This window comes from Drosophila pseudoobscura, chromosome 4 (genome assembly GCF_009870125.1).
Source record: "Drosophila pseudoobscura strain MV-25-SWS-2005 chromosome 4, UCI_Dpse_MV25, whole genome shotgun sequence".
Lineage (NCBI taxonomy): Eukaryota > Metazoa > Arthropoda > Insecta > Diptera > Drosophilidae > Drosophila > Drosophila pseudoobscura.
This window is the reverse complement of record NC_046681.1, coordinates 5,487,895-5,512,834: the sequence shown is the minus strand read 5'-3', so window position 1 is coordinate 5,512,834 and position 24,940 is coordinate 5,487,895. Positions and strand designations below refer to the sequence as shown.

General features: G+C 40.6%; 2 protein-coding genes and 4 non-coding genes across 8 annotated transcripts in view; 2 read left to right on the top strand and 4 right to left on the bottom strand.

Moving 5' to 3' along the window:
• sick (sickie) overlaps window positions 1-12,007 on the bottom strand; it is a 207,843-nt gene extending 195,836 nt beyond the window's left edge. For both annotated transcript variants that reach the window (XM_033380907.1, XM_033380909.1), the window contains exon 1: window positions 11,933-12,007. In XM_033380907.1, coding sequence (XP_033236798.1) covers window positions 11,933-11,992 — 60 coding nt within the window. In that variant the 5' untranslated portion in view covers window positions 11,993-12,007. The remainder of the gene's footprint in view (window positions 1-11,932) is intronic.
• On the top strand, window positions 1,440-4,548 carry LOC6902626 (accessory gland protein Acp29AB-like). 2 transcript variants are annotated; one of them, XM_033380913.1, is made up of 2 exons: window positions 1,440-1,544; window positions 3,783-4,548. In XM_033380913.1, exons 1-2 carry the CDS (start codon window positions 1,476-1,478, stop codon window positions 4,491-4,493), a joined length of 780 nt encoding a protein of 259 aa, XP_033236804.1. In that variant the 5' UTR covers window positions 1,440-1,475; the 3' UTR covers window positions 4,494-4,548. The 2 variants fall into 2 exon arrangements, with proteins under 2 accessions (XP_033236804.1, XP_002133152.3); XM_002133116.3 differs by lacking the exon at window positions 1,440-1,544 and adding an exon at window positions 3,622-3,719.
• Window positions 4,572-4,767, bottom strand: LOC6902627 (U2 spliceosomal RNA). The gene has a single exon (XR_053153.2). It is a non-coding gene; the product is annotated as a U2 spliceosomal RNA (small nuclear RNA).
• Window positions 5,527-5,650, top strand: LOC6902628 (U5 spliceosomal RNA). Its single transcript, XR_053154.2, has one exon. It is a non-coding gene; the product is annotated as a U5 spliceosomal RNA (small nuclear RNA).
• LOC6902629 (U4 spliceosomal RNA) lies at window positions 7,028-7,167 on the bottom strand. The gene has a single exon (XR_053155.2). It is a non-coding gene; the product is annotated as a U4 spliceosomal RNA (small nuclear RNA).
• Window positions 9,552-9,670, bottom strand: LOC6902630 (U5 spliceosomal RNA). The gene has a single exon (XR_053156.2). It is a non-coding gene; the product is annotated as a U5 spliceosomal RNA (small nuclear RNA).
• Window positions 12,008-24,940: the final 12,933 nt, after the last annotated feature.

The following is a 24,940-nucleotide window of genomic DNA, read 5'->3' as shown; positions in this document are numbered from 1 at the left end:
ATTCAATGCATTCCGTAAATGCTTTTCATCAACAAAAAAAAAAAAAAATGTATGAAGATAATACGGGAAACTTAACTTCTTGAAGGAGAGTGTTGTATAGTTTGATTCGGTTTGAGCCCCACATCGAATTTATTTAACTATATAATTGAATTGTGTTTTTCTTTTCTACAGAAATACAATACAATGCTAGTGGAAAGCAAGAAACATCTATTAATCAATTTGATTCAACAAAAGAGCTCCTACAATGTGGATAAGCCGTCACTCACTCTCCCCACCCACTCCGCAATGATTGCCGTATGGAAATCTAGCCTTAAACCTGACAAATAACTGTCGCCAGTCGCCAACAATCTGTCAAATTGACTGCCAATACTCGTACCCCACCACTTCGCCCGAGAAGCACCCTAGAAATCGCCTTTGGTATGACTTCCATGGACTGTCAATAAAAAGTGTACGCCGTATTTTGATTTTGTAACTTTTGAGCGTGCAATCGATTTCGACAATAAGCCAAGGACTACATCTAGGACATGGACACGGCTCCAAGGACACGGACAAGTGCCAACATTTCGAACAAACAAATTAATCATTTCAATTTTCCAAACGACTTGACAATGAAGGAGACGACGACGACGGCGATGTTGAGACGACAAAACAATTTGTGGATAGCCTCCAGAAACTACAAAAGCGAGCTTGTCCACGCCCCCAAAAAAAGGGAGTTGCAGGGGCGTCATGGAGCCAAAGAGTCAGGAAATTGAGAAAGGGGTCTTGAAGCCAAGAGCCAAAGGCAGCAGATGGAAAACAGGAGTCAGGAAAACAGGGCGCCAGAAATAGGAGTCAGAAGCCAGAAGGCAAAGACACACTTTGCCACTTGCTGAGTTCAGCAATATTGCTCCCAGACATCCATCCCATCCTTCTGCCATCAATCCATAGAATTTGCATGTTACACGCCGGGAATTTGATGAACAACAAGCAATTCATCTCTCCTTGCGATGAACATCGAGCAATGGAAGTAAATGGGCCAAATCCAAAAAGGAATTGACTTGCAACTCAATAAAAAGAGTACACAAAACATTTACACACTCCATTTACCTTTCTCCTCCTTTCACTCCGCTTAAACTGCTGGCAAAACTGATTATTTAGATCGAAATATGCACTGCACCCGCCTTTTTATACTTGAAATATCTAATAGGATAGGGCTAAATTAGATTCATATATATCAAGATCAGAGTCTATAGTGTATATAGCGCCATGTCGGTGCCGTGTGGACAAAGAATAGGTGAAACCAGAATTGAAAACCCTCGCGCGCCCGCTGCCTTCAGACGTCATGAAACCCCCCGTATTTTAAAGACTGTATATATATATATATATACATAAGTGTATGGTTTTATAGACTTTGATAAGCACAGAGCACAGAGAAATCCATGGTTTCCATATTCGAATTAGTCGCATTTTAGATTGCGTTCAGAGAGGTACTAGCAATGCGGTTTTCCATTGTGTTTATATTATTAGCGATAACCTTTGAGAGATCCCTGTCACAGCATTGTGAGGTGAGTGCAACATTCAGTTTATCGACTGCATAAATCTAAAGAACATTCAGGTGCCCCCAATAGGTGGATGAAACGCAGCACGAGTGTGGAGGATACTGTTACGGAGCTGTAAAACCGGTCCTGGAGTACCTCGCCATCCTGCAAAAGCGAGTGGAGAACTGCGAGGCCAAACAGCCCGGAGATACTCTATCGAAAATCGCGCAAATGGACGAAAAATTAGAGGATCTAAGAAAACTCCAGCAGGAATTCAAAAAGTCCTCCTTGTGACGAATTCAGAAATTGGAGCATCATCGGGGTTTCGTGCAGAAAGAAATGGAAACAAAACCAGAAAATGTAGAACTTTTCAAAAATATAGCCTGCAAGGAAATTTTCCCGCGCCCAAGTCCAAGAAATAAACGTAAAGAGTGTCGAACCTAATAAATAAAATTGAATACAAATTAAATTTATACTCTCCCAGCTTTTATGATGGATTTTACAATGTCTAAATAGAGAATAGCCCTAATATAAGTATATAGACAGACAATATTCAAATCGCGAAATACAAATCTGAAAACAAAAAAGCTCGAAGCGTCAATACATAAAGCATAGCCTGTATAGCTCCTGCAGCAGTAGGGGCCACACTGTACCACACTGCCACCCACATGCATACATATGTACTTGCACTTACATATATTCTCACGCACGGCAGCAGCCTAAGCCGTTCTCGCGCCTTTCTTTCTTTCCTTCGCTCTCGCTCTCGCGATCTGTCGCGCTCTTGCCGAAGCCTCGCTTGCATTCGGCCCGCCTGCCGAATGTGTCGTGAAAATCTTTCGAAAGTCTCGTTCTGGCATGAAAATCGCGCCATGTGCCGTCGCCTTAACAATACAATTTTTAGAAGAGAGTGAACGCCGTAAGATTTGGACCGATTAATTTACCATCCATAGGTGGATCACGATGTTTTATTACGATGCTTGACAACCAATCGGATGATACGTTAAAGTGTATTTTGCTAGGCACAAATCCGAGGTGCACGATACATTCAAATCGTATAAGCAAAACGGGATGAACAATTCAAATTCGCCAATCTGTTAGTGGCAGAAGGAATGAATAGAGCGCTCGTAGAAATTACTGATTCGGATGAGACATTTTGGGCAGAAGCAGTGCATACAGCACCTAAACCGATCTCCAACTATAGTTGTGCTACATATGACACCTGATGAGGTTTGGTATGGTCAGGAACCAATCTAGTGGTGGGTTATCTGCAAGCATTTGGTTGGTAAAAACAGAGCATAGAAAGAGACGAAGGAACGCAAAGAGAGAGATGATGTCGAATACAACGATGAGAAAGAGAGAGAGATGGTGACCATACAATCGACGGAGCACGAAAAGCAGAGGCTGGCCATATCTGATAACAACTGGATTGAGAGAAAGACCGAGAAAGCACAAGGTGCCGGAGACTGTGGAAGAAGACATGGCGAGCGATAACAATGGTGAGGGGTGGACAGGCAATTGGATGTCGCTGGGTTATTGGACACGCTAAAATCAGAATGCTTTGGGCAATATCAGCTGAGCTGGAACGTCATGTGCACCAGTTGGACGCATCAAAAGCGTACCTCAACGGAGAATTGAGTGAAGAGATCTACTTCTTCTTATAATCCACACGAGTCTTTTCCTTTCACACATATGTACACATAGATGGAGATTGCAGTGGGATTCGATGGGTCTAAATGAGCGCTCTAAATGAGCGTAACAGCAATGGTTCAAAAAATAACCTGTACGCAATTTCCACAAGAATCAATTGCAGAATTTCTAAATTTTCACGTAGAACGCTACAAATGAATCTATACAATAATTAATTAATCATCACTTATTTTTAATCATTTTCATTTCATCGTTCTTGAACTGTTCAATAATATCAATGCGGTATTCCATTGTTGTCATATTTTTTGAGATAACCTTTGGGAGATCACAGTCTCTTCTTTGATATGATTTTTATTTGACAACTGGAAATGAGCGGGGGATTTTTTGAGTCGGTCTTGAGCTGCTCAGCAAAGAAAAATCCACAGCTTTCTTGTATAAATCAGTTGCATTTCGGATTGCGTTCAGAGACTACGTTCAGTACTAGCAATGCTGTGTTCCATTGTTTTCATATTATTTGCGATAACCTTTGGGAGATCGCTGTCACAGCATTGTGAAGTGAGTGCAACATTCAGTTTATCGACTGCATAAATCTAAAGAACATTCAGGTGCCCCCAATAGGTGGATGAAACTCAACACGAGTGCGGAGGATACTGTTACGGAGCTGTGAAACCGGTCCTGGAGTACCTCGCCATCCTGCAAAAACGAGTGGAGAACTGCGAGGCCAAACAGCCCGCAGATACTCTATCGAAAATCGCAAAAATGGACGAAAAGTTGAAGACTCTAGGAAGAGTGTTGGCGATCCAGCCGAAATCGGAAAGGAGCTCCCAGGAAAGGAAACTGGCTCAAATCGACGAAAAGTTGGCGGCTTTAGGAAGACAGATGGAGTTGGAAAAGAAAACCCTGATGAGACTTCAAAGATTGGTGCTTTTTGAAAAAATTGGTTCCAAATACTATTACATAGAAAATGAAATTACAACTAACTGGAGAGATGCATTGCATAAATGCGGTGAGATTGAAGCTCATTTAGTGAGTCTGCAAAGCGAGGATGAGATGAAGGTTCTCCGCAGGAAGCTGGATAAGAATAAGAGATATTGGACAGATCTGAACGATCTAAAAACAGAGGGAGAGTTTATTTCGGCCACTACCGGCTTGAAAGGAACCTTCTTTCACTGGCAGGAACCCGAACCCAATGACATGGAAAACTCTGAAGATTGCGTCGAGATAAGAACCTTTTCGGACAAAGATTGGATGAACGACCAATCATGCTTCGAAAGAATTTATTTTATTTGTGAGGCATCTTGGGATGATCCGTTCGATATGACAATTTAGATTATATTACAAGTAGTCTGTCAATAAAACCAATAAGAACATTTACTACTCGTAACAAACTAGTGTGAAAATTCATTGTTTAGTTGGGCCGAAGTCCCGGCGGTACTGCAATACCGGGCCAACCCGCGACAGAGGTGGAGCAAGCCCCTAGCACTCCGTCTGATTCCAAAAATCAGTTTAACATTTGTTGTTCTCCAATGGAGAAACTATCAGATGTTAAGCTGATAAGAACAGATACTACACTTTGATCTTAGCCATAAGGCCGAGAAGCGATAACTGGACACAGAATAACAGCCGCCAGCTGATGACCGAGTGGCTAGAACTAGTTGGGAATTACAGGACCAAGGGAAGTTGTACCATTTTAAGGTAAAATTAGTAGTAGTTACAGTGGACACTCGATTAAGGAAAACATACTGGTAGATATATGTATATCTTTATGGAAAATTATAGCTGGAATTTTTAAACAAAAATCTTGTTTATGCGATGATTATTCATTGTACGGTTAATCATATCTGAGCTTGACTGTCTTTCGTGTAGGGTTATAAAAACCTCTTCATATGACAGTTCTTTGAAGAGTTTTACAGTGCACTGTAGTGCAAGCGAACTTTACAGTGTATACTCATAAGATAGCCCCTGTAAATGGTTCAGATAGAACTTTAGATATCATACTATCTATATTTAATATCTCCTGTACGTTCTACCTACAGTGCTTTATGCATCCTCGGGGCTACAAGATTCCACCCCATCGAGATTCTACTTTGTTTCGGTTTCTATAGAAGGAAAGAGCGATCAACTACTGTTCCCTAGGGATAAATTCCTCTGCAATGCACCCTTAAACGAACTGGTTATTCAGGTAGCGTGTTTAGGTAACAATATCCTTTTCTTACAATTTCTAAGCCTCGAATATTCCACTTCCCTTACATACAATAATACGTTGAAAGGCCTTCTCTGTTCTTTCTTTTTGAGTGTCTTATAATTCCCAAACAGCTATAGCTGCTCTTGCATGGAGATCCGTTGGATTCACTGAGAATCTTCACTCTGGTTTTTCTTCAATTGTCGAATAAATCTTTCGCCTTTTACTAAAGATTTCCGTGGAGAAGAACACTCTAATGAGTCTAAAATAATTTTTACCAGTGCCTGGTCTGTTCTACGGACCGGGTCAATGAGAGATACATTTGAAAAGAGAAGATTAGAGGAGTGAAGACGGAATTTAAGCGCTTCTGCTATATTCTAGAGTTCTACCAAATGGGATTTTAGAGAAAAAAAATTTGAATTTTCTGATGGAAGAGTGACGCGAATATTTATAAGTTAAAATAAAAAAGTCCCTAGAAATCCAATAACAATTTTGGAGATAAGAAAGCATTAAAAGCGGGGAAAATTTAAAATACACTGAAATGTTTATAAATATTTGTTTATAATTAAACCAAAATTCTCTCTGTTCTCGTAGGGGAAAATGTGCGTTGATGTATAATGAAAACCTTAGAGAGCTCATCTCTACAGAATTTCTTAGTCTCTCCCAAGGGTCAAAAAAGATTACAAAATATCTTACATGCACAAAACCCAGCCCAAATCCAGATATATTCCACAATAATACAAAAAAATATCTTATACCAAAAACACGAGACAGACAGAGACAGCCCTTATAGTCCCCAAAGCCAATCCCTGAATAAATTGGAATGTGAAGAGCCACCAAAATTTAATTGAATTATTTGTATCTTTTCCCCAACTTCCTCCCTGCAGCAGCATCTTCATCAATACTGAGGATTGCTTTGCATAAATAAAGCATAAATTAGGCCCCGGAAGGAGGCTTTGTGCAATCCAAGAAATCAGTGACAAAAAACAGGAGCCGACGCTGAACCTGAAGCATAAAAAATGAAATATGTTTTGGGGTTTGGCTTTCTCTAGGGTTCATAAAAAAGGCACCAAACATCCGTTGACCGAAAGCGTTACGCTTGAGAAAATCTCAATTTTACCTTTTTTTAGTCGCATTTCCCATCGAAATAAATGGCATCCCGAAAAGGCAAGAAAACTAGCAAGGCGGTAAATTTTGCATACAAGTTAAAGGCTCGGTTTTTCTTTCAGACTCTCCTAACTATAACGAAAAACAGAGCAGGGAGTCCTGGCTAAACGGGAAAACTTTCCAGTCACATAAACATAAATTGCGGCTGTAATGGGAAGCGTTTCCTCCACAAACAAACATTTCGTATGCTGTTCAGGGTGCGAGCCTCTCTCCCCCTGCTATTTCTGTCGTTAAATGGAAGTTTAACATTAAGTTTAATTTGTCTAATGCCCCCAAAAACCTGATCCCTAACTCTTTTCCCCCCATTGATGGTTGTGTTTTTGGGGGCATAAATGACATAGAAATTAATGCTTAAAGCAAACATTTCTGCCAGTATCCTAATTCTCGTCTAAAATGCCCATTAGGCACATAGTTTTGACCCTTAAATCTTTAAAGACTCATGAAAACCCTTAATTACTCGTTATAGAGATAATCTTAATAGGTTTCTACACAGTTTGAAATGTATTATTAAATGGCCCTCACGGGCTTCCAAAAATTGCCGTAGCGGACGGTATTTCACGTCCTCATGGCGGGGTATTGGTTAAAGTTTTCAACTAGCAATAATCGCACCTCAGTAGAACTTCATTGGTTACGATAATGCCTCTGCGCAAAGATAACTCTACACTAGCCCCTGGATCGGTATTCAAGGCGGCGCGGGCTAGAACCAGTTGGGAATTCGAAGGGCATCAGGAAGAAGTACAGCGACAGTAAAGAATAACAACTGATTGCAGCCTGTTGAGAGCTACCTTTCGCACAGGGATCCCTACCTAAGGGTAGGAGATAGGGTAGGGGTTGTTTCTTGCTGTTGAAGGATCTTTATAAGGTTCGTTTATAAGGATATTCTTTTCTCTAAGGATAGTTCGTATAGGAAAAGTCTATATCTCAGAGCTTGATTTTATTTTACCTTTAAAGACCTCAATTTTATGGCACCCACTAACCCATTATCATAATTTCTTCACAGTTACAATCCCTAACCCACACTTTAGTCCCACTTAACCCTGAGGTGGCCCCCATTTTCAATCCGCCTCATTATCCTTAATCATTGTCAATTTTCGAGCTGCAGATACTGCTTAAAATTTCCATTTGTTGTCGTTTTTGTCGTCGCTTTTCCTCGTCGCCATTCGAAATGAAATTAATGAAAAATTCAGAGGTCTACAGGCAACAAGAGCACGGACTGCTGAAGCGTGGAGGGTGGAGTGCTGGAGAGTGGCGGTGGAGTGGAGATGGGCACAGGGTTCAGCCATAGGTCCCTCTTCCTGGTTGCCTTGAGGTCATGTTTCTTTGCCTACTCTAAAATGCTAAATAGCCACTTTTGCGGCAGGGCACGGCAAACTTTCTTCTCGAGTTCTTTTTTCAGCTTTTATTTTTTTAAAGGGTATGACGATTGGTAGCAGATGTTTGGCAATGCATAAAAGGACGAGTTTATGATCATTTAGAATAGTTTATACCTCTTAGAATATATAGAAATTTGATAGAGTATATTTGCAGCGTGGACGGACAAATTCAACAGAGCTCTACAAAGTCTTGTTTTACTTGTTCCATAATGAAATATCATAAAAAAGTAACCAAAATCGTCAGCCTATATCCTATAGCCACCATAGAAAATACACATCGTTCAGTGTATTTAAAAATTCGTTCGGTTCTAGCTTTCATTTTCTGATTTCTTTCTGCTTTTTTCCACTCTCCTGTTTCTTGGCTTTCGCTCTGGCTTTCCTTTCTCGCTTTGTCATAAAAAATTGAACAAGTTTTCACGTCGCAGGCGGAGGAGAAAGTCAAGAGTGTCCTTTAAGGAGGAATTGTGGAGGTGGGGAGGGGTGCCTGTGGACGACAGCGACGACAATACCGGAAATCCGTTTCATGACAAATGCGTCACATTGTCCTCCCTCCCGCCACGGCATGGCACGGCACGGCACTCTCTCGGCTCTCGGGGTGTCGAGTGTTAAGAAGAGAAGGCGGCTCCTAGAGGTTCTCATTCTCCCTCCCATTTCACTTCTCAGTCCTCCCCTTTTTCACCCTCTATGCCTCTGCTTCTTCCACTCGAAAAGCCGGCTATGAAATTCCTTCAATGGCAGCACGTGACTTTTAGCCAAAAGAGAGAGAGCGACTTCCAGAGAGTTCTCACTCAAGAAGAGTACGACATTGACATTGGCCGAAGAGGCCCACAACAAAGCCACAGCGCCTGCGTGAGAGTCCTTGCTCTTCCTGGAGAGTCCCTCTATAGGACGTGCCGGCAGCAGCATCATTTCGTATAGCATAACTCTGGCATTTTAATGAGAAATCCATATTTATGTTTGTTTGTTTTGGCAAAAAAAAACCTGGCAAAAAGGGCAACATATGCGGCGAAAAGTGAAATTACTTTTGGTACCCCCGCGCTCCTTGCGGGCGGCTGTCCTTGCGCCAAAGAAAAGGCATTTGCTGCAATCATTTTTAATGGGGCAACACGTCTGCGGGTCTATAAGTAGTGCGGCAGCGGCCGCATATGGCTAGGTATATGGCCATGGATATCTATGGAAAACATTTAGGAATCGAATCATTTTGAACAGAAGAAGGGGGAGACATCATTAGGGCTACTTTTCGGAGAGTTATGGTATTAATAATTCGAGTAGTTACTAATGGAATTCGCAAATGAAACATTTAGATGGGTATTCCTTCCTTTAAAGCACAAAACTCATGTATTTCTCTGCTTAAAGGATGAATATTCAGAAATTTCCAGGCAAAAGTTGGCTTACAACGAAATAGTAGAGAAGAGAACGCTCTACCCGGGAATACCCCTGTCCTGAAAAGAATTCAATGGCTAAGAGCTTTGCTTCTGAAGAGCACGGCATTTTCTATCTTTAGGCACTCCAAAAAGAATATTTTTATTGCCTTTTGGCTTGTCAAAATCAAAAGGTTTCCTGTGTTAGCCCCAGAAAGAACTTTCAACAGTCCCTCCTGTGCAAAAACCTTCCAGAAATTTCCCATTTTGTTTGATATTTATCCATTATTGGCCCGGTGGCGCTAAACCACCAGGCGGCCGTCCAAAAATTCTATGAAAACTCATTATGTTGTCCCTCTCCACGGAAATCTTTAGTAAAAGGCGAAAGACTTATTCGACACAATTGAAGAGAAAACTGAGTGATAAATAAAGCTCCGAATCAGAAGCCTCTCCAGTCTGTTTCGACCAGAACAAGTTGGGAATTAATTGGAAACGAAAGGATTAAAGCTACATTGAAGTAGGCAATATTTTTTTTTAAGGAACTTTCTGGAAGATGCTAGAACTTTCAAAGTAAAAGAACGTCTTTAAGGGTAAGGAAAATGCGGTTTAAGGGGAGTTAAACGATCTATTCGGATACTATATTTGTGCCTCTCTAAAAGGATTCCCTGGAATAAAGCTATCCCTGGAAATACCACAAGGAAAGAGGGAGAGAGATCTGCCAGCTCTAACACGTCCACGACTTGTCACCAATGGAGTCATAACGTTATCATTCCGCACAGCAAAGCCATAAAAATACCAGCTTAAATAGCGAAAAAAAAAAAAACGCCAGCATGTCTGGCAGGACATCCAGAAGGATAGAATCAGAGGAGCAGTCATATAGCAGGTACCAGAGGGAATAGTACGGGGAATTCCCTCACATATTTAGCACTCGAGAGGACTTTTTCCCAGCCCCCTCCCCCAGAACTGCTTTAACACTGGAGGAGGAGCGATGCACGGACTGCTTTTATGCTTTTATTGTGCAAATAAAAACACGCGGAAACTACTTAATCAAGTTTCACAGAGAGAGACCCAGACCCAGACCCGGACACGGACACGGGATATACCCCTCTCTCTCTTTCTCTCTCTGCGAGCCATCTCTCATCTGCGGAAGCAACGTTTTTGGTTGCAACAAAAAACACAATGAAATAAAAAGCAACAGCAGCCGGCGGTAGGACAGACAGACTTCTCCCCGACGATGGTTTTTGTGCTTAACTTTTTTCGGTGCGAGAGAAAAGCCAGAGAAATGGTTGGGAGAAGAGGCAGAGAAGTGGCAGAGTAAATGCGGGAACAGCCAAAGCTGAGACAACATGCAAACCGAAAAAACGAATGAGAGAAGACCGACAATCCAGACATTCACACGTACAGTATATCGAATGAGAGATACACTACCTTTTATGGAGGGATATTTAGGGATAATAGTTTCAATGAGGAATTATTTTTTATTTGTGAAAATTGAAATATATGTATTTGCAACGTACAGGTCAACACAGATGTTTTTCTGAGCCAGATCTGCTAGGGCCTTTGTCTAGATTTGATAAGGAATTCATGTCTAATGAGGATATGCTGCACTCAATTGAGTAATTTTTCAAAAGAATCAGCATTTTTGTGGTAGTTTTAGTCATGTAATTTGGTATTTTTGAAGTATTTTATCATATTTGTATTATTTATGCGAGTATTATAATATTTAGTATATTTTAATCTGTTGTATTTTATAGTATTTTTTTTTTTAATTCTATTATTGTGTAGTATTTTATTATTATTTTAGTAGTATTTCGATATTTCCGTATTTTTAAATAGTTTTTAGCAATGTATTAATTTTTTTTATTTCACTAATCTTTTTTTTTTGTATTTTTGTATTCGTAATATTTTAGTATACGTCAGTACATATTTATTTATTTAAATATTTTCTATATTTATTTTAGCAATCCTTTTTTCCCATCGAACAAACCTTTTGGCACAGCCAACGTACCCCAAATATCCCATTATTCCCTATCTAAAGAGTACAGCAATTTGCCGAAAGAATGTGTTCCTTTTTTGTTTTTTTCTTGGTGTTGGCTACCAACTTGAGTTCCAAAATTTATGACAGCAATTAACGGGACAGTAGGCGTGTCTTTAGGGGTTGGACGGACTCGAAGACTGCTTCCGGTTCCTGCCCCCCACAAAAAGTAGAGAAAAAACTCTTCAATTAATTCGCGTTGAGCTCTGCTTAAGCAAACGGGCAGGACGACGAGACTCCGTGCACATCAATCAAGTCCGAAGGGGCAAAGGAGTCAAACGAAAGGTCGGTCTTTCAATCGGCCATCGGTCCGGGGTATTGGCTCTTGGCTCCAGCGTTTGGCCCTTGGTCTTGGCCTTGGTTTTGGGGGTGTGAAGACTAGATATGTAGGAGGAGGGAACGCCCACAACTTTGGTCGCGTGCCAGGGCTCGTACTCGTAAATTTGTTTCGTTTTATTTTTAATTATCGCGCTCTCAAAGTTGTATGTTTTAAGAGCGGGAAAACATTTCAACTTGACGGATAGAAAACGTTTCCACTTAAAGGCTAGGAAACGCTGCCATTTAAAGGCTCAAGGAATGGCAAAGGAAATGGCTAGGGAAATGCTAAGAAAATACTAGGAATACACCCGGAAAAAGAGTGAAACATTTACCTGTATGGTTTCCGTGGCGGAATACTTCCGATTGTAGTCGACGTGATGTAGGTTCGGCATGTTACCAGCCGATGATAATCACACAATATCACACGAAGGATAAGGGCTACTTAACACGTGTCCTGGGGGTGGCTACACAATCCTCTGACTGCTTTTCCTGCTCCTGTTTCCTTTCCTTTCCCTTCTTTTCCTGTTCATCAAGATATGCCAGTTTATGAAACATTTGTGTTAATTTCTGTTTGTCGTTTCGAGTCCTGGAAAGAGGAAAGACCAAAAGTTTTTCCGTAAAGTTGAAAGTTGATAAAAGTGTAAATTACTTTGAGCAATCATCCTGCTACCTCCTGCTGCCTTCTGCTAACTCCTGCATGCCCCCTTGGGCATTTGTTTACTCATGTCGATATTGTTAATACGCCACGTGTTCCGCACACAGCAGGAGGGTTGTAGATGGAGATGGAGATGCGTGTGTAAGCCAAAGGACATTCTGCAGAGGTACAAGTTCAAACGGGGAGGTTCATGGACGGTTGGGCTTACGGATTTATTGCCAAGTTTACGGTACGTGCTTTGACTAAATTTATAAGCCAAAAAACGCACAAAGAATCGCAACAAATGGCCCAAAGGCACACACATACACACACAGCAGGCACACAGATACACACTTTTACAGTCAATGCCAAGCAATTAGAAGCGGTCATGGGGGCCCTAAACGATGTTAAAATCGAGTACCGATTGTCAAATCGATGAACTCACGTTTTGGGAACTACGATTAATTGTAAAAAACGGTTCCGTAAGAAAAGTACCTACATCTTAAGTACTTTTACTGAGTTTTTTATATTTAAATTTCATAAATAAAGGACGTCACTAAAATCGTTTATTCCTTAAAAAACTTTGCATCCCAAAAGCATCTTCTTCTTTTTCCTCTTATTCCTTTTTAAATGGAAAATCCTCCCGAACTTCTCTCCCCTGCTGTGCCGCATTGTATTTAAATCTCCCCAAAATGTATCCCCTAGCTATGCATACAATATATATCGAAAAGTTTGCCATAGACAAACTTTCCCTCCATTCATCGTTTCCCTGGCGACTCCCTGTCTCTGTTTCTGCTCGTTTGTGCAACTCAACTGCTTAGGCATTCATCATCATGGCTTAGACGCTTCAGATAACTAATTAGAATGCAGTTTAGGCCAACAAATACACAGAGAAGGGAGATTCGAGTACCAGCAGATAGAGCGAGAAGAGTAGGCTCTCATTCTCCCTATATTCTCTCAGAGTTTCAGGGTTCTCTCCCACAAAATTTCACCATTTCTCTATGGCTAATTAACTTTTGTTGCCTGTCATAAATGTTGACATCTATAATCAACAATATAAATATTATCCGTAGCGTAGCTCCGTAGAGGTCGTCGTGCAACAGCCTGTAATTTTCCAAAGGCCCATTGGCTTTTATGGTCCCCCCACACATTTAATGTCCAATATTTAACGATACTATGAGGAAATTACATCCTTCAGTGAATGCAAAAGTTCCCCATAAAAGTCGGAAAACGGAAAAGCGGAAAGGCGGTGTGGGAAGGGGAAAACTTGTTGACTGACGCGTGCGGTTTTTGGCAGCACTCATAAGTGAGAGAGAAAGAGAAGGGTATGATGGAATTGTGGCAAGGTTTTGACTTTGGTTATATCGGTTAAGAAAGTGTGTTAAAATTAAAACTAAAATGGTCTTAATAGTTGTTCAATGAACTCTGAAAAAGTCAAGAAATAAATACATAAATGAAAAAAATATATATATAAATAAAATTATAAACAAGATTGGGTATCCAGACAGCAAGCATAGAAAAATAATGAAAAATAAAATTACAACAGATGCTGAGATCCTGGAAGCGCGCGAACGAGACAGCGATAGTCATCTTAATCGTGTGTGAGGGGCGCATAGAATGAGGGATCGCTGGAATTGCAGAAATTAGACGAACAATTGCCAGAGATCAAAGCTCGAGAGAAAGAGAACAAGAGGCTTTTGACTTTCAATTAACCTCCGAGCTGCCAAGCTCAAGGGGACGTCGTCCGTTGTGGTGAGGGTCCATCTACATTTTCAACTCGCTCTCTTAGCTCTCAGAGAGACAAGCGCTAGAAAGAGTAAGCAAATGTCTTGCGTTCTGCACGCCGACAGGCGGATGGACCCTCGAAAGAGATGGCATGTGGTGAAGACGTCGCCTTAGCTAACGACCGGGTCACAATTCCTCAGCGTTGCCAGCCAGCCAGCCAGTAAAATTTCATCTGAAAAGTTTAACAATCGATAATATCTGAAAAGGCACCTGACGCTCATATGTGCGTATAACCCCTCAAACGCTGCTTGCTTTTCCCAAAAGTCCATCTAATGTCATATGGCCATAAGAAGGGTACGTCGAATACATATCAGAGTTTAGACAGTGCGGTTACGTGAAGAATTGATATTAAATAAACTTAAAATATAAACTTTTGACTTATATGTAATAAATTTTAATAATAATTTTAAGTTTTAGCAAAGTATTTCTCAAGTTTCCATCCACAAAAAGCACGCCTTTCGCATCATAAATGAGACAGCGCCTTCCCTTCCTTCGGCTTTTCCCTGTTCAAAATTAATGACGCATTTTATTGACGCAACTTTAATCATAATTCGGCGTCGAGTTAGAAGCTGCGTTTAATCATAAAATGAAGGGAAGAGGCTATTTTCCGTTTGGTTCGTTGGAGCCGCCTTTCGCTTTGGGCTAGAGTTTGGGAGCCTCGTTTTGGGGGGTTTGGTTCCAGTAATTTCACTAATTACAAACAGAAATACCAACAGGAACAACAGGACGACGGCAAACAGGGTAAACGAAACAGAGCGTGTCCTTCGTATGCCCTCCAGCCGGGGGGTCCTTCCATATGCGGCATATTCTGGCCAAAATTTATTAGCTGCTTATGGAGTGACGGTGGGAGGATGATTGCTTGTGTGGGCCGTGCGGTGCGTAAACGTGGCATAAAGGACATGTTAATCGGGATGATGGCCAGAAGCAACAGGAAGTTCGAGGAGAGCCCGGCTGCAGTCGGCGAGTAAATTAAATTGTTCAATAATTGAGTTTTCTCTTCGGGAGTCCTTGGGGCGTCCTCGTTAAAGCCTTCAAAGCTTGGACTGGACTCTTTCCCTCCGTCGTGGGGATATCAATCGATTCGCAGGCTGATTTAAGACCACTTCCTGTTCTGTCATGGAGGAGGTCCGTTCCGGCTTGGCTTGGTTGTTGGCTAACACAAAAAACAGCTTGAATGCCAAGGCAGTCATAAATTATGCAGCGACATAGTCGAAGGGACACACAGGATGGGATAGGATACACACAGGCTACCCAGAAGGGGCCCAAGGAACAACAAGGAGGAGAAAGGACATGCAGTCAAGTGTTGTCGTTGCAGCAGTCCTTGCCCTACCCCCGCCCCTTTGCTCTGCCTCTGTCTATTAACTCCTGGGGAAAACTCCTCTTGGAAAACTCCAAATGGCTGAGCAGTTAATAAGAACAGCAGTTGTGCGAAGACCCTCTGACTGGGAGGAGGAGTGGGGGGGTGGCAGTGTGCAATGCAGTGTTGCAGCAGTTGCAAATTATGACAAAGTAGTGCGAAAAGCACAGGGATATACACATAGAGGGGATCCTTGTGCAAACGGGTTGAATGTGCCTCACTTTGGGGCTGGGGGAGAGGCGCTCTGCCTCTGGAGAGGCACTATTAAAATAAATATACACCAGACATATAAATTATACATTTTTCAATTAAGAAACTAAGAAAATAAAGTGCGTTGCTGGCACAGAGAAAAGGGAATGACTGAAAGGAAAACATCAGGGAATGACAGGGATACCGAAACCAAAAACACTTTAATTTAAATAAAGAAATACATGCCAGGATTCAGCTCTTTAAACATCAGTAAATTCCAGCAATTACCCAGCACTCTACATGATATTAAATCCTTGATCCTCTTAGGGGTTTAATTTGAAACTCTTTTACATCAACAAACACTTAAATTATAATCCGATTAAAACGATTCAAACAAATCGGATTGCTGCTGCATTGAACAAAGGGAAGGACAGGGAAGGGAAGCAGTAAGGTGTCGAAAGGATGGTGGTTGTTGATATTTGCTTGATTTTAATAATATTTAAAGGGATAATGAGGTAAAAGTAGCCCTTTGGGCTTTGAACGAGGTACAATTTGCATAATTATGTGTATATTTAATATACAAATACACATTTAAAGTCATTTATAGTCTATCTATAACTTTTAATTATTTGTATATAATAATTTCAAACACAAACCTCTTCATTCCAATTCTAGCACCACCTCAAATCATAATTTCACTTAAAATCCTTATGGCAACAGCAAAACAATTTCGTTATCCTTTTAGCCCCATACTTGAGTGCCTCAAAACCCCACAAAACTTCATATTCCCTCTGCAATACCTTCATTTAGAGAGGAGACAACTTTGTTGCCATGGAAAACTATCCCAAAAGCTGTGGAAAACTATCCAAAGAAGTGGAAAACTCTGCCAAAAGATGTGGAAAACTATTCCAAAAACAATGAGAATGTGCTCTATAAGTGCAAAGGGAGACAACAGTTGTGCGGAGCGGCCAAAGGAAGGCAAAGTCCAACAGGTTAAAGGCAAAACCCCAGACGACGCCCAAGTTAATTATGACAAAAAAAAAACAAAAGAAAAAAGTCCCACAGTTATGACAATTTACAGGCGAGGATTCTCAGGGGAATCGCCATGCCCACGCTCCACATCCTACCGGCCCCATTATCCTTTGGGTGCTGTTCAGGGACATTAACTTCTGCCGCTTCCTTCTGTTCCTCCTGTCTCGAGTTGTCTGTTCCTTGCTTTGAGTTTTCCTGAGTTTTCCGGGAGGGAGGGGCGCAAAGATTTGACAAACGGCGACTTAAGACACGAAACAAAAAACGAACGAAACCCCTAATAAACTTTACAGCAGTTTTCTCACTGCAGCAGCAATTTAATTAGATTAAAGAAAAGTTTCTGCCTTTTTCAAGCCACAAGGAAGGCCCGAAAGAAAAACTCCACAGACACAAAAGTTCAAAGATCATTTGTCAGCCGCAGTCATCATGCCGCAAGGCATTTTCCGCAGGAAAATCGAAGGAAATACAGTGCCAAAAATGCACAGGAAAACTTCAAAATTCAACAACAAAATTCAAGAACAAAAAATCAATAGAAGGAAAGGCGGCGTCCGCAAATAAATACCAAAACCCGAAGGAAAAATGAATAAAAACACAGACAAAACAAACAAACAAAAAGTAGCAACAAAATGCGGCCGTAACAAACAAACAATAAAAATTTATTGTTATCCCCAAAAAGAAGTGAAACAATCAGCAATAAAAATAAAAAGTATAAAGCGGAAGAACAACGAAGTATTCGATACCCTAGAAGTGGCCAAAAAGAAAGAGGAAACTCCAGAGAGTACAGCGAGGTAATAACCTTCAAAATGATTAAATCCATTTATTTATTATGTATATTTTATAGAAGAAATGTTTCCCGAAATAAAGTGAAAAGTCGCCTGTGACAAAAGAAAAAGTAGATCCAACGTTTGGATCTTTTTTTAATGAATTTTCCTTCTCTCAATAGTCACAAGCCGCTACCCACAGCCCAAACAGCTCTTCATAAAGAGAACAGCATCACAAACCAAAAGATGGAAGAAAGTTAAACAACATCGAAGGAAAATCAAATGATAACAGCGCCGGCACACGTTCTTCCTGCTCCCCCTGTTCGCATTTTCCTTATTACTTCCAGCATCCTCCTTTTTTCCTTGTAATTTTCGCGCAGCATACTTTCAGGCCCTCTCCTTGGCCACAAAAATGCGTGCAAATACTCGGGAATAAACGTAGAATGGGTGGAAAGGGGACTGACGTTTAGGCCTAATCCGCCAAGGACTTAGCACGGCTGTTAGGTGTATCCAGGCGACTCAAAAGGGAGATCCACAGACGGAGGATGGGCATGGGCATGGGCATGGCAATGTGGGTGGGAGGTGGAGTCACAGAGGCAATATTGCACGATAGACAGTTTTTAACTTTGGCCCCAAACCACGAAAAAGCAGGGCCATCTGCGATTTTTAATTCAGAAAAGTAGAAAATAAATCTTTAAAATATTTAGCGACGAAGAAAAATTACACTTTTCAAAAAAGTTTTTAAAAACATAAAAAATCTAGCTTTGGGTTTTCCAATACATCCCCTCGATCTGTTTTTCTCCATTTTAGTGGTATTTTTAATATTTTTTCAAAAGTTTTACAATATTTTTAGTCTAGGTATTTTTTTAATTTATAAAGAATTTTTTTGTATTTCTATTGTTTTTAAAGTATTTTTATACTATTTTTATAGTTGTTTAGGCGTTTACTTGAATTCTGTGGAATTTTCGTACTAATTTTTATAGAATATTTAAAGTATATTTTCCATAGGTATAACTTCAGTATTTTTTTGATAATTTTAATAGTAATTTTTATATTTCCTAATATTTTGTAGTATTTTTCTATTATCTTTCCCTTTCCTTTAAGTGGGATCCCCGATTTCATACATTTTCATATCCTAATCCGAGTCTACACACATTTCTATAAATTATTCTACTTCCAAGCACACCAAAAACGAAAAGTGGAGACGTTGCTTCCCAAAAAGTGTATCCAAAACAGGTGCACAAACAGCATCAATAAGGCAATAGCCATAACAGGAAAAGCAAAAGGTACCAAACCCGAAAACCCCATATTGTACGCCTTTTTTGGCATGAATTTTGGAAAAGACCACAGACCAAAAAAGATGGAAAATCGAGTGGAGGAAAAGAAAACACTTGAAATTGAAGTGCTGTTCGTACAAGGCGAAACACTCGGCACAAGGATGTTGATGCTTGCCAGTACAAAACCCGATGTTACCCCACTTGTTTACGCTTGTAGTTTTTTGATTGAATTTTTTTGAAAGTAGAGTGGTAGAAAGTGGTGGCAGATATCCGTTAGATAGGGGGAGCAATATTCCAGATAAAGGGGGAAAATATGTACATACATCCAAGGGGGGCGCCTTAAAAGCAACAATTTGCCACAGCAACAAATTACAGACACGCTCTGCAGACGGACCACTACGATGACGACGACAATGGACGGATGGATGCATCAGGAACAGTGCAGAAAAAATACCTATACAAAAAAAATAACCAAAGCGAGCAAAAAGAGAGAGAGATAGGGGAGAACTGGCCACTTGCTGGGTTGTCCCTTGTCGTACAGGTGTACGAGTGGACCGTCCGCCCACTCTACTAAAAGTATGTCCTTCTGTTGCTTTCCGTTGGTATTTCCATTGGCAGGCGGAAAATCTGAAATCAAAATGCGCGCAAAATGCAGGCCAAATGGGGTTACAAAAAGCAACACACACAGCAAGCAGAAAACGTTGCCAATTCCCTAGAGAGAGACTTGGATGGGCTCTGGGTCCTGAACAGTGGGACAAATGTAGATAATAGCGAGGGAGAGAGACAGAAAGGTAATTTCTGGTCTCACTCTCCTACTCTATCTTTATCTCTATCTCTCTTTATTTATTTTTTTAGCTATTTTTTATTTTTATAAAAATTTGTTTTATTTCCTTATAGTTTTCAGTACATTTTAAGTATTTTCCTTTGGTATTTTTGGTATTTGAATTTGTATATATTTAATGGGTCCAATTACTAAATTAATTTTAAAATCCTTTTCCACTTTCCATCAATCTCCCGACCCACTGTGCAACCACTGTCCGCCCTGGGGAATGACACAGTGAGAATGGTAGTCGGGGGAGGAGGAGTCACAGAGGATTCGCTTCGAATGACAGCGGTTGAAATTGAAGTTGGCAAACGATTTTTCCAAGGGTGGATTTTAAAATGCAAACACACTCTCGATACAGTGAAACGAGGGTAGGGACGGTACGGGACACGGACAGCCAGAGGTCGTAGTCACAGGTCCTGTGGGGTCCCGTCGATGGTGTGGCATAGCTTTACATGCCACAGGACTCTGGAAGCACCCGGGTCTCCTTTGTTGCTGCCAATGTTTCTTATTTCCCCACAAAATTTATGTTTACCAGTTTCTTGGCTTGCTAGCAAAATCAAAACAGGCCCAAGACAACACGGCCCCAAACAAAAAGGCCAAGAACTTATCTCAAGGCAGTTAAATCAACTAGGTTTTCCCATTTCTCCCATTTTCCCCCAATCGCGTGCCAACGAATCAAGGAACCTAATAACCAAAGCTAAACAATAGCGTAAATAATTTTATTATACGAGTATTTGCATTAACAGGGAACAAACCATAAAAGTCGTCTGAGCAACGGATGAAGGCACTTTTTGTTCGGCCTTAATTCCCATTAAATGTCATTCAAAGTGCTAATGAGAAAGAAGGTCAGGAAGTTGGCTTTTTTCTATGGAGAAAAAGAAGGTCAAAATGTCTGGTAGTATTAGAGTTAAGGTAGAAGGAAATTCAAACTTTTATTAGTTTATTCAATGCAAATTTTGTGGCACTTTTAGTATTTAAGACCTTCAGAAATTTTAGTATTTTATGGTATTCAGCTTTTGTATTTTCTAAAATTTATAAAGTATTTTGAATTATATATTTTAACTCGATTTTTTATATGGTTTTCTATTACTTCTAGAGTATTTTAAAATATTTTTTATTTGAGTTTTTATAGAACGTTTTTAGTATTTTGTAGAAATTGTCAAATTTTTTAGTACTTTGTAGTATTTTTTTTAGAAATCCATTGTTTATTTGTGATTGTTTCGATGTATTCAAAAAATGCATTCCCAACGCGTTTCTCTACCCCTAAAAGACATTTTTACCCTCGTTAAAGATTTGCCTCGATCCCAAACTTTCTCTCTAAGCCAGACCTAAGTGCCATCTATTATTCCCCCAAATTAAAAGTTCAGCTAAACTTTAAAGAGCTTTTCTTCCACACATCCACACTTCATTTTCAATCCCACTCATATTTTATTCAGCAAAGAAAATAAGAACCAGACAAAGCTGGGAAATGCTAGAAAATGAAAATGGATTTATGCGCCTTTTGATAACTAATTCCCTTTGGGCGGCTGTCAACAAGCAGATAAACTGCTAGGCAACCCGAAAAAAAAAACCAAAACGAAAACCCACACACAACAATCCACCGAAAATGTAACTAAAATCCAAAGAGGAAGTGAGAAAAGTATGGGTTTCTATATCCTTAAAGAACTTTAAGACATGTGACTCATATTAGTTGGCTATTAGATGAAAAAGGAGGAGGAATTCCATTCCGCTGTCAAATGTGTGAGCAAAAGAATGGCCGAAAACAATTTGAGGCAATTTGAAGCTGGGCAAAAAAGTACGTGACATGTGAGGTGGTATCGACAGTCTCTGGAATCTCCCTCCCTTTCGAATTTAGTTCTGTGGCTAACTTAATACACCAAGAGAAATTTCTTAGAGAACTTTTACTATCCAAATATCGGTTTAAAGGCCAGCTGAAGTGTAGTTCGAGGATTAAAAGTATTTGTAAGGACTCCACTAGCGTTTCTTCAAGTGCACTTCGATAAGAAAGCGTTTCGTAAGTTTGGCAGTTGGGAAAATGCAAACATCTGCTGCCCAATGGCCCGCACCTTCATTCAGACTCCATTGGAAAACTGTGTGTGTGTGTGTGGGGGGGGGGGGGGGATACTGTCGGACAAGTGTCAATGACCTGCTGGTGTTCCTGCTGATGCTCCTCCTGCTCCCCGAATGCTAACGAGCACGTGAGGCAAGTGTAGCGGAAAATGAGCTAATTTGTACGGAGGGAGCAGAGTTCCTTTTGGGCCAACTCCCTTGCCCCCGGCCACGTGTCGCCCCCACTGCCCATTACCACAATGACAGAAGAAAAAGTCAAGAAATTCAATTGGAAACATAAATCATGCCACAGAAACGAAAGGAGGCATCCAGGAGAAGGAGGAACAAGGACATCGCAGACACGCAATCAGCTGTTTGTCACAAAGCAGACCGGGGTTCTACAAAAGGATGTTGAATGTGTTCGAGTGTGTGCGTGTGGGCATGTGTGTGGATGTGAGGGGCATGTCAATCATGCCACAAGCGACCAACGCGCGCCCACATGCTTTGGGTGCACACAACCCCCTGGCTGTACGGACACCCACCCACCCATCCACGATTCCACGGGGCAGACAGAGCCAAAAAGGGAAAGAAGAAAGAAAGGGGAGTCCCCAAAAGCGGTCCAGACAGAACTGTAATGTGATGCTCTTGATGCGACAACGACTATGATGGTACCCTTGAACTTTTTATGGTATATCAAATTTGTATTAGTATTTTATTTTAGTAGCAGTATTTTTAAAGTTTTAATCTAGTAATTGTCTACTCTTTGAGTAAATTTAACTAGTATTTTGTTCAGTATACTTACTGATTTTCTATATTTGTTTCTAGTATTTTTAGTAGTATTTCTTTTAGTATTATTCTAGTATTCTTTTAGCATTTTGCAGTATTCTTTTAGTAATATTCTAGTTTTTTCGAATTTTTAGAATGTCTTGATGATTTTTCTAATATTTCTATAGAATCTTTCCAATATTTCTTTAGTATTTGGTAAAAAGTTGAACTATTTGGAAGTATCTTTAAGTATTTTTTATATTTTCAAGAGTGGTTTTGTGATACATCTAAAATATTGCAATATTTGCGCCATTTTTAGATAATTCTTTCCCCTTTAACAGGGTACACACAAAACAAAAAAAGCGAACGACTCAATGGAAACGATTTCATCGATGGCTGCTGCCACAAAGCGTAGCGTAGGCGATAATTTATTTAACAATGTGTGGCATGCGTTTTCCAGGGCCCAGAGACCAGAGAGACCGAGAGGAGATCCAAAGCCGAAGCTTCTGTCCATTGAAATGTAAACGGCTACAAAATGCGTTTTGGGGATAGCATTTCGTATGTTAGCCAGGACCTGGCACTGGTCCAGGACCTAGTCCTAGTCCTATCGATGACTGAGGGAAACATTTGTTGCCTCTTGTGGGGGAACGGGGCTGGCTGCCACAAGAACAAAGGAGCAGGAACAGTGTTTTATCTGCCACAGCATTCACTCCTTTATTTGCCAAGTGCAAATTGCAAAATGATATTAGAGCGGAGCGTCGAGGGTCGGATATGGGGGTGGATTCTGCCGCTGTCCTGCCCTGCCCGCTGCTGCATCCGATGAATGAGGGTTGCTTCTGCTGCAGAGTGAAAGTGGAAAGTGCGTCCAGTCTGACAGGACGCCAGGACCTGCCAAGGCAGCTCGTCCGTAATGAGCACGGGCAGAAATTTAATGTGATTTGTGTCGGAAGGGTGCAACGACGGCTGTATTATCGAAGGGAGTCCTACATTCTATATATCTGCGACTGGTGCCACATACCGGGAGTGGCAGCAGATTTCTATTTACTTTTGTAATTGGCGACCAGGACCCAACACCAATCCCAATCCCAATCCCAATCCATAAGCCATAACACTCTCCCCTCTCTCACGATTCCGCACAGTCATCGACTTTGATGAATAATTGAGCATACAATTTATCGCCCCAACCGTCGGCAAACAAAAAAACAAAACGGATGAAAAAGTTCGGAAACGTACAAATTTCCAAAATTTATGTCTATATTTGGCATTTGGGATGGAAAGAGCGTATGCTGGGGTTGAATATTTGATCGTTTTCAATCAATTTTATGGCATGTCATACATTTTTTAAATATTTATCAACCATTTACACATTTTAAGCCATTTATTCCAAAAGAGATTCAAAAATGTTCAAATTTTATGCCCCCCCACCCTACAAAATTCCTTCTATGTATTGATTTATTCCCATGAACGGGACAGACATAAAACATAGTCCATAATACACATAGTACATATGTATAATACACTGACCTTTTCACAGTCTTCTTCCTCTTCCTTCTGGCCTATCCTTTTCCCACGCCATTTTGCTTATTTGTTCCACTTCTTACGCGCCAAAACTGTAAACCTAACAAAAAATGGAAATTAAAGCAACTCCAAAAAGAGAGTACAAATATAGAGCGCATTGAAAAAAGGTGAGGAAATAGAGCTAAGACTTCCACGATACTCGACTATTGCTAAAGTCCAGCACCACCCGTCGAAAGAGAAAGAGAGAGAGATAGAGAGTCACATCTACAATGCTTCACCGTATATGCAGAACGAGAGAGCCGACAAAGTCAAGTAGGCCATTTTGATCTTCCTCTCTCCGCCACCTACATGGTAGAGTTAGAAAGAGATGGCAAAAGATTTGTCGTATTCTGCATTTGTATTTCGCACACACAGACTGCAAAACTACGAGATCGACTCGTATACATATATTCCGATATTCACAATTTTACGGCGTTTTACGACTGTCCATTTGCGCCTCTTCCTCTCCCCCGCTCCTAATGCATAAGGAGAGCGACAGTTTGTGTGGGTGTGTGGCCACTTGTTGGTACAGTGGGTGTGAGAGGACGGGTGAAGTTGCGTAGACGGCTTAGACTCGCTCATTCCATGCTGCTCTTTTTTGATACTCTTCTTCACACTGCATAGGACAGTCAGCCCTATTGGAATTGAAAATGTATTTCGTTTTGCTTCTCTTCCCCTTCGTCAACAAACTCCTCTAAAGGAGTGCTAGCATATAAAGGAGAGAGAGAGAGAGGGAGAAAGCGCAGTCTAGGTGCAGCCTCTCAATTTTGGGTTTTTTTTATATTTTAGGTATTTATTGACTATATAATTTTGGGTAAAGACAGATATAATATGTTAAACCAATTTCATTTCGGTTTCATCTAAATTTCTCCCATTGTTTTCATCCCCAAAACTTATTACCAATCCAAAAACGCAAAGTATTCATCCCCCCATCTGTTGACCCCCCTATTCCTTGTTAGGATTATAAATTGCTCTGCCCCATTCACCACATTTGCCTTCCCATTTCCGAATCTCTCAATGATGATGATGAATATGTTATTGGAATGACCGCAACACTTGACCGTAACAACTTGTCCCAAACAAAATGCATTATAATGATTTATGAAGAGGT

Bases quoted from the DNA above. Each gene is read 5' to 3' on its own strand.
- LOC6902626 (XM_033380913.1), top strand. From the start codon at position 1,476: ATGCGGTTTTCCATTGTGTTTATATTATTAGCGATAACCTTTGAGAGA. The intron at 1,545-3,782 runs GTGAGTGCAACA...TGCCCCCAATAG, and splicing joins CCCTGTCACAGCATTGTGAG to GTGGATGAAACTCAACACGA.